General features: G+C 56.8%; 1 protein-coding gene across 1 annotated transcript; it reads left to right on the forward strand.

Moving 5' to 3' along the window:
• Positions 1–3,149: 3,149 nt before the first annotated feature.
• On the forward strand, positions 3,150–8,003 carry DLX4 (distal-less homeobox 4). Its single transcript, XM_010998590.3, has 3 exons — positions 3,150–3,414; positions 6,814–7,010; positions 7,410–8,003. The coding sequence occupies exons 1-3, from the start codon at positions 3,150–3,152 to the stop codon at positions 7,650–7,652; spliced, it is 705 nt and encodes a 234-aa protein (XP_010996892.1). The 3' UTR covers positions 7,653–8,003.
• Positions 8,004–8,314: the final 311 nt, after the last annotated feature.

An 8,314-nucleotide genomic window follows, 5' to 3' on the forward strand; every position in this document is an offset into this window, starting at 1 on the left:
TCGTATTGGTAATGACAGGAGAGAGTCCCTTGATTTTGCCTACTTACCTTACTTCCTCCCCTCCTCCAACTCCTCCTCCTCCTCCATTTTGGTTTTATTACTTTTGGGGATTTTTTTTTAAGTCGTTCTAAATTAAATGACAACAGCTTGGAGGTCTTAAGCGTAGCTCCCTCATTTTGCTAGATAAAATGAGTCTCAGAGACTGGAAATGGCTGATTCAGGTTATCACAGCCAGCCAGTTCACGGCTGAGCTGGGATGGGAACCCAGGCCTCAGACTTCTCAGGCCAGCAGTCTCCCACTTCTGATCAAACATAGGTTTACAGCCCTTCCTAAACCCCATGCCTATCCCTTCCACCTTTCCTCTCTCCCCAGGCTCCGAGGTTGGTGAGATGTGGCAACTGTCAGAGGCGAACCCTCCCTGGGGAGTCTGCATCTGAGGAGACCATGAAGTTTCCCAGCAAGGTGCCCCAGCTCTACACTCTCCAGGATGTGGGGAGAGAGAGAGCCCTGAAGAGGGAGGTGACGATGGAGGGAGAGGTTTCCTTGTTTGTAAACTGGGGATAATAACAGTACCTACTTCATAGGTTTTCAGCAAAGATCAGAGGGCTTGGATGTTATGAGTGTTTCATGAAGTCTAAAGGGCTGCAGGATGTTTCCTTCTGCTGCATGGAGGTGAGGATCCTGCATGAGGTCAGCGGGGACCCCATGAGAACTTAGAAGAGGCTCTCACTATGGGTCTCCTGCCTTTGGAGGATGCCCAAAGTCAACAGTTACAGGGGTCTGCTGGTAAAGCCACCCCTGCCCTTTCTTGCTAGGTCTAGCTTGGAAAGGATTCTGGGTACTTGGCCTTGGGAGGAAGTTCCACCTCAAAAGCACCTCCTTTGTGAAACCTTCCCTGACAGCCCACTCCACCCCGAAGGGCATCCTCTTCCTTTGGTGCATGCAGAGATGTCGTCCTTGGAACCCACCACAGTACTGTTGTGTGACAGGGAGGAAGGTCTGGAAGGATATGTCCTTGAAAGTTCTTAGCTCCAGCTAAGGAGGTGGTGGCATGGCTGGAGTTGGGTAAGAAAGGGGGAAAGGTGGTCCCATGTGGAAACAGCATTTCTCAACTAAGCAAACAGTGCATATCCTGTTGGATGACAGGGGAGTGGGTTTCCAACTATTCAGAGGAGGGGGGGTCCCCCGCAAAGCCCCTTCTACTGAAGCTCCAAGGCTTCAGGCTGGAGAACTCAGAGCCAGGTGCCAGAGGAGTGTTTTCTTGGAAAAATTCATCTCTATGAGGGAGTCCAATTTGAAGCCAACTTGCTCTTCCTCCCTTCAGGGCACCTGACTGCACACCCCAATCAAACTTTCTGTCTCTCCTGGCCACCCCCTAGTGCCTTCTCTTACTCTTCTAAGCTTCCCTCTTTCTCTGATCTTTGTCCTCTCCTACTCACCCCCTCCCATTTTAAGACTGCTGCCTTCACTCTGCACCCTGATAATGAGAACACATGTGTATACAAACATGAATTGTCCACACACTCAAGTGAGAGAAGGTGTGTATATAGACATGCTAGGGAATCTGTAAGAACTTGTAGGTTTGTCCCTCCCCTAATATAAAGCAGCTTAGATATGTGTGGACTGGTGTCTCTCATAGGGTGGGTACAAGTACACAAATGTTTATATGCTTGGGTTTTCTGTATTTTCAAGAGTATACGCTGACAATTTGACTTGTATAGTTGCGGGCCTGTGTAAGAGACAACTCTAGTGCTTTTATTCAGGGGTATTTCTATTCATCTTTGGGTGTCTAAATGTGTGTACATCACAGCCCATATTCTGTATTTGTAGATCCATAAATGAACCTCTGTTCATGGAAGGATGTTAATGTGATCATCGGTGTAGACACCTGTGTGTTGGTATATGCTGTATTTGAATGGAGTCTCTATGTATTTGTGTACCTGTCGCCATAAAGAGTGGTATATGTGGTATATATATACCTGTGCATCAAGGTCTTGGGTACTAATGTTTAGAAGCAGGCCCTGCACAAAGACTGGAAGGTGTGGCCACTGAGCCTGGCTTGCTGTATTTCCTGCGCCCTCCGAGGAGCCATCATATTGGACTTGCCTCCCACCCCCGGATTTTGTCCGGCTTCGTGCTGGGCTTCAGCCTCATGCGGCGCCAGGAAAGGCGGGGCGCCGCACGGGCAGAAGCCCAGACGCCGGATCCCTCCGGAGGCCTCGGGGGCCTGCAGAAGCTGTGGTGTCGCAACCAAACCCGGGCCCCTGCCGGAAGCGGAAGCCAGGACGGGGGGCGGTGAGGTGCAGTCGCTGCGGTCGCCGCATGCCAGGCCGAGGACGCCCCGCTGGGGCGTGCGCGCCGCGCGCGTGCGGGGCAGGCTGGGCTCCGGGCGGTACCTCCTTTGCCCTGGCGTCTGTTTACCAACAAACTGCCTGCGACGCATTCCGGTGCGCTGAATAAGCTGCCGGGCTGGTCTCGACTCACGGACTGAAAGTCCGTGGCGGCGGGATCACAGCCGCGGGGCGGATCCCTGAGAATCGGAGAGCGCGCCTGCAGGTTCCCTGCGTCCCTGCAGCCGCAGCGCCTCCGCCACCGCGCTTCTCCCCTTGCCACTGGGGCATCGAGGCCACGTCAACTCCCTCGCTTTTCGGCCAGATTGCCCTAATCTCCTTGCAACCCCGGCACCCCTCAAGAAGCGGAACCCGAGATGGATGGGCCTGGAGCGTGCGCACCGCTCTCCTCCCATCTCCCAGTTCTGAATTTCCCTACCCCAGGCTGCCCTGAGGGGGCGGGCCCCGGCCGCAGGCCTCCGTGAGGTCACCGCGTATGGTAACCAATCCGCGGCGTCCAAGTGGGCGGGGACCCCCGTCGGGTCCCGGGAACCGAACCCAAGAACGAATTGGGGGGGCATGGATTTAGGGGGGAGGGGAAAAGCCATGGGGGGCACCCCCCGGAACCCCTTTCCCAGGCGCGCGCTCTCTGCTAGAAGAGGCTCAGAAAGACACTTTCTCCCGGATAAGTGTGGGGGAGGCTGGGTTGGGGGGCTCATCCGGCCCCAACGCCCGAGGCTCGGAAAAGAGAGTTGGCTGAGAGAGCAGACTCCGTGCGGGGCCATGGCCTAGGCCCTTCGGCCTCGGCTCCGGCCGCAATGACCTCTTTGCCCTGCCCCCTCTCTGGCCCAGACGCCTCCAAAGTCGTCTTCCCGGACATCGCCCCCGTCCCATCGGTAGTGGCTGCCTACCAGCTCGGCCTGTCCCCCACAACCGCAGCCGCCCCCGATTTGCCCTATTCCAGGCCATATGGCCACCTCCTGCCCTATCCCTACACCGGGCCAGCGACCCCCGGAGACTCCTACCTGCCCTACCAGCTACCCGCGGCGCAGTCTCTGCCGTCTCAGCAAGAGCGGGAGGCAGGTAAGTCGGGCCGCAGCGGTTCTTCCCAGCTCTGGGGTCCTGATCCAGTGAGCCCCTAAACTTCGCCCTCCCCTGGTTGGGCGCAGCTGGCGAGATTCAGACCTTACTCAGATTCCACGGGATCTGGGGGTGGGGGGAGGGCGAAGGGATGGGGCGGGAGAGGGGAAGGAGGGGCGGGGGCGAGTTGATCTAAGTCTCCTTTCAAGACCGACCTGGTTTCGATTTGCAGTTGTGTGAAGCCGGGCGGCAGGGCTCCCTACCCAACCCCCTGGAGCAGCAGGAGTTGTGTACCAACTTGTAACGGAAAACTGAAACAATCCAGATGTGGGTGTAGGTGCCTAGCCCCTTCCAGAGGATTCGTTCCATCGTGCACTCCTTCCCTTCTCCATGTCTCCCCTCTCCGTGTTCTTGTCTCAGAAAGCAGTGCTCAAGCCAAAAAGCCTGATAACTAGAAATTAGGTCACAGCGGAGGGCAGATGTGGGGGTTTATTCGGGGGCACCTCCCCTTCTCATCAGCGGGTCGGATGTGTCAGACCAAATCGGAAAACTGACCTGGTAGAAACTGGGGCTAAAACCCTACTACCCATTGTTCTAAGAATGTAGCCACAGGTGGGTCAGGCATTCTCTCATTGTGGATCTCAGCCTTCCAGCCAAAGGAACTGGCCATTCCTGTCATCTCCACCCCTTACCTTTGGGGTAGGTTAGGGCCCAGTTCCACTGCCTGGAGCAACTCTGAGCTCCTGAGAAAGCACTCACTGGAAGGCCTCAAAGAAGCCAGGGAGCTGTGCCTTCCTGGACCTGGGCCTTGAAGGAACAGTACCCATGCAACACTATACATAGACCCATCTATACTGGCTTGAGCTTAGACCTCAATTCCCCTGCACTCCCAGCCCCCAGCTAATTGCCCCGACAATTGTTTTTGGCACAATTTCCTCCAAGGATGCACATTCACTGGACAACTTAGCTGGAGTCAGCCCAGGACAAGATGTCCGCCTCTTTTCCCTTGTTGCTCTGCTGAGACATATGAGTTCATAAACGTCAGAGCCAGAAGTGACCCTAGAGTTCTGGGAGCTCAACTTTCTTGATGTACAGATGAGCAAACTGAGGTCCAAAGAAAAGGTATGCATAGGTCGAGAATATAGCCTGTTTTCCAGGGTAGGCCCTTGCAAGTTGACTTGCACTGCCTGGGGCCAGAGAATAGGAGTTTAGGGAACTTCCTCAAAGCCCCCAAAAGTTAACTGCCTTTTGTGCCAGAACTGGGGCTGCCTCTTTCCCCTGCTGGGTCTGTTGCTGGAGGAGGAGCAGTTAGGGGGAGGGGAGGAGAACTACAAATGATCTAGTTTCTAAAAAACGAATCCCTTGGCCTCTTCTCTTCAATATATGCTAATGTGATACATTAGTGTGTGCCTGTGTATCTGTTTAGTGGAGTGGTATTCCTTATTCTCTTAAGGACAAGGTTATCCAAGAGAATTGCTGCAATTGGGATTGGTATTTTCAGTCCTGTCTTATACACTCTTGCCTTTCCTTTTCTTGGTCTAAGGATCAGATAGTGGAGGGTTTCTTTCCTTTACAGAATTTTCCCCGATCCAGCGAAAACTACACGTCCTTAGACTAGACTGTAGCAATTTTCTGCTGAAACTAATGGGTTTGGCTCACTCTACATTAAATGATGGGATGTGAGAGAGGGCTCAGGGGTCTTCCTTTTGCCCCCACTCTATGTCCACCCCGGCCTCAGGGAGAGGTTTGGCTCCAAGTGAGCTGCGTGCTACCACCCAGATGAGCAGGCAGGCGTGGAGCCGCCTCAAGGGACGCCCTTCGGCTCTAGAATCGCGACCTGGGCAGATCCAGTCATGACTTGCTGCAACTGGTGTGGAGAAAAGCAGCTGTCGGGAAAGCAACTTAGAAAGGGGTCCGCTGGGAGAGTTAGGGCGCGGAGGGCTTTGAGAGTTCAGTAGCCAGGGCAGGCTCCCTGGCTCTCTGCGACTTGCTCAGTCCACGCAGCCAGAAAGGCGCGGGTAGTTGCTCGGCGGCGGCCCGGGGCGGCGAGCAGTAGGGTCGAAGCAGGGGAGGCCCGACAGGCGCGGGCGGCAGCGGAAACCCAACAGTTTTTCTGGGAATTGGCTGAGGTGGGGGTCGGCAGGGGTGGATCAGAGAAGCCCGCAGGGCCCGGGGCCACGGGTGAGGGATGCGGGGGAGGTGAATGCTACGGGTCAGTGCGGTCGGCGGAGGGCGGAGAACCTGACTTGAGGGGTGAGCCCGACCCATGGAAGAAGGCGGGGTTGGGGGTGGAGTGGGGGACGCAGGCGGACCCCCACCGCATCTAGGCACCCGAGCCGAGCGTTCAGTCAGCTGAGGTCGGCTGGCAGGCCCGCGAGGAATGAGACGAATCTTGCCCGAAGCCCACTGGCATCTCGATCGCTCTGTCTACCCCAGCCCTGACATCTGCACGGAATAGTCCCAAGGTGTCTCCGCTGAGTGGCGCAGGTTGGGGCCGCTAGGATCGGAAGAGGGAACCCCTCTCCCTCCCCCATCCTACGGCCGGGCCGTTCCCCCGCTGAGATTCCTCGAGAGGCTGGGCCCGGACGCAGGAGGTAGCCAGATCCCCGCAGCGGCATCGCCGCGCGATCCAGGAGCCGCCCGGAGGGCCGGCGCTGCGCAATCCCCGAACCCGGGTCACCTTCCCTGCCAGCTGGGAACTCCTCTGTGAGTGCGGCCGGGCGGAGGAGGAGGCTGCCCTGCCCCCACCGGGCTTCTAGGGCCCCAGGAAGCCGACTTCTCTAGCCAGCGGGTCTTGGAAGGTGTGCCTCAGGAGAGGGGGGCCCTTACAATAGGGGAGGCGATGGCAAACCCTGGGGCACTTTCCACCCACTGATACTGGGAGGGGTGCTCATCCTGGCGTTCAAGGCCCACTCAGCCGGGCCCCTCCGAACACCTCACTACTGGCAGCAAGGAGGCTGCCACGCAGACACTGTCTCGGGCCTCTGAACTGTGCTTTGGAGTTCCCTTCGCGTGGAACGCCCTTCCCCCATCCTCTACAGGCCTCTCAGCCCAGCCCTCGTCCCAGCCCTTCTGCCCCGCCCCGCCCCAAGCTGGCGCCACCGCACGGGGCTGAACTCTGGCCCCCCGCCGCGGGCACCGCCCCTACCCTCGCTCTGGCCTTTGCTGTCCTCCCAGGGTCACAGGACCGTTAAGAGTGGGAGCGCCCCGAGGGCAAGAACTGCTCACAGTGGACGCGGGGCTTGAAAGGAGGAGGGTGGAGCGGAAGATAGTGAAGGGCTGAGCCCCGCGCCTGAGTTTTTGCTAACCCTTGGCCAAAATGCAAACGAGATGCAAAAGAGCCCTTGAGCTGGCGCGTCCTCCCCTCTCAACGGTGCACACACCGTCTCGTGCTGCCCCCAGAATCGGAGAAGCCGCCGCTGTCCCCGGAGCCCTCGGAGCGGCGCCCACAGGCCCCGATCAAGAAGCTCCGCAAGCCGAGGACCATCTACTCGAGTCTACAGCTGCAGCACCTGAACCAGCGTTTCCAGCACACGCAGTACCTGGCGCTGCCCGAGAGGGCCCAGCTGGCTGCGCAGCTCGGCCTCACCCAGACACAGGTGGGGCCAGTCCCATCCTTTCTGCCCGCTAACCTTCCTCGTGTGTGTTCTCTGGAAACTCACTCCCAGGTGTGAATGACTGATGAGTCCCCTAGCCCTATTTTCACAGTTCTCAGGGTGGGTGTTCATAGCTGGCCCCCAGTAAATTGGGGGAATGTGTTAAAAGGTGTAAGGTGGGTAGGTAGAGGGTTGATTCAGTGGATAGAGGAGGTACCCAGAGAACTGGATACTAAATCAGAGGTAGGAACTTAGGGGCTATGGAGGACTGGAGCAGGTGTTCCCAACCTCTGCCCTTTTCCCGGGACAACTTCCTCCTGCTGGATCCCTTTCCCTGAGTCATACCCTTCCACACAAACACTCCTCCTGACCTTCCATTCTGTCCCCTTTTCCTCCCCATAGGTAAAGATCTGGTTTCAGAACAAACGCTCCAAGTACAAGAAGCTCCTGAAGCAGAACTCAGGGGGACAGGAAGGGGACTTCTCTGGGAGGTCCCCCTCCCTGTCTCCCTGCTCCCCACCCCTTCCATCCCTCTGGGATCTACCCAAGGCAGGGGCCCTGCCCACCGGTGGCTACGGCAACAGCTTTGGAGGCTGGTATCAGCATCATTCCCCAGATGTCCTGGCTCCACCTCAGATGATGTGAGTCCAGGAAAGGACAGGTCAGGTCCCCAGCCGTCCTGCAAAGCCCAGGCAGGACCCAGCCCAACTGTACCCCTTCTGGGCCTGAGGAAACCAGTTCCAGATGGGTTCCCTCAGGAGGATGAGGAGCTTGAGAAGAAAAAGTACTGGGTGGAGTTCTCTCCTCCATGCCTCTTAACCCAAACAGCCTTAAACTTTGCCCCACCCCCAATCCTAGACCAAGGACTAGACACCTTCCCTCCAGCGGGTCAAAGGCTCTGGAGACAGAATTATTGGCTGGAGTCCAGACTGTTTCCAGCATCCCTAGTCTAGCCACCCCTTCCTTGAGAGGACTGCAGTCCCACGACAGGCTGGGGTCAAGCCAGCAGAAAACACTGAGGGTTTTTCTCTTTGTGTGCCTTGGGCCTTGCCCAACCCCACTGGTGAGTGAACGCAGAATTGCAATGGACATGTCCAGAGTCTTCAAGTTGACCACCATCAAGACCTACCCACTGATTTTTCCTGGAGGTCAGCCCATTACCCCTGTAACTGATACACTTACTCACCATCCTAGGAGGTAAATGGGATACTGAAAATGTGGAGTTTTGTGGATCTATGGGTAATTTTTGCTTTCTTCCTAAAAGAGCCCTCTTGTCCCATGTCTATCCACTTTGAATAGAAAATGGA

This window comes from Camelus dromedarius, chromosome 16 (assembly GCF_036321535.1).
Source record: "Camelus dromedarius isolate mCamDro1 chromosome 16, mCamDro1.pat, whole genome shotgun sequence".
NCBI lineage: Eukaryota > Metazoa > Chordata > Mammalia > Artiodactyla > Camelidae > Camelus > Camelus dromedarius.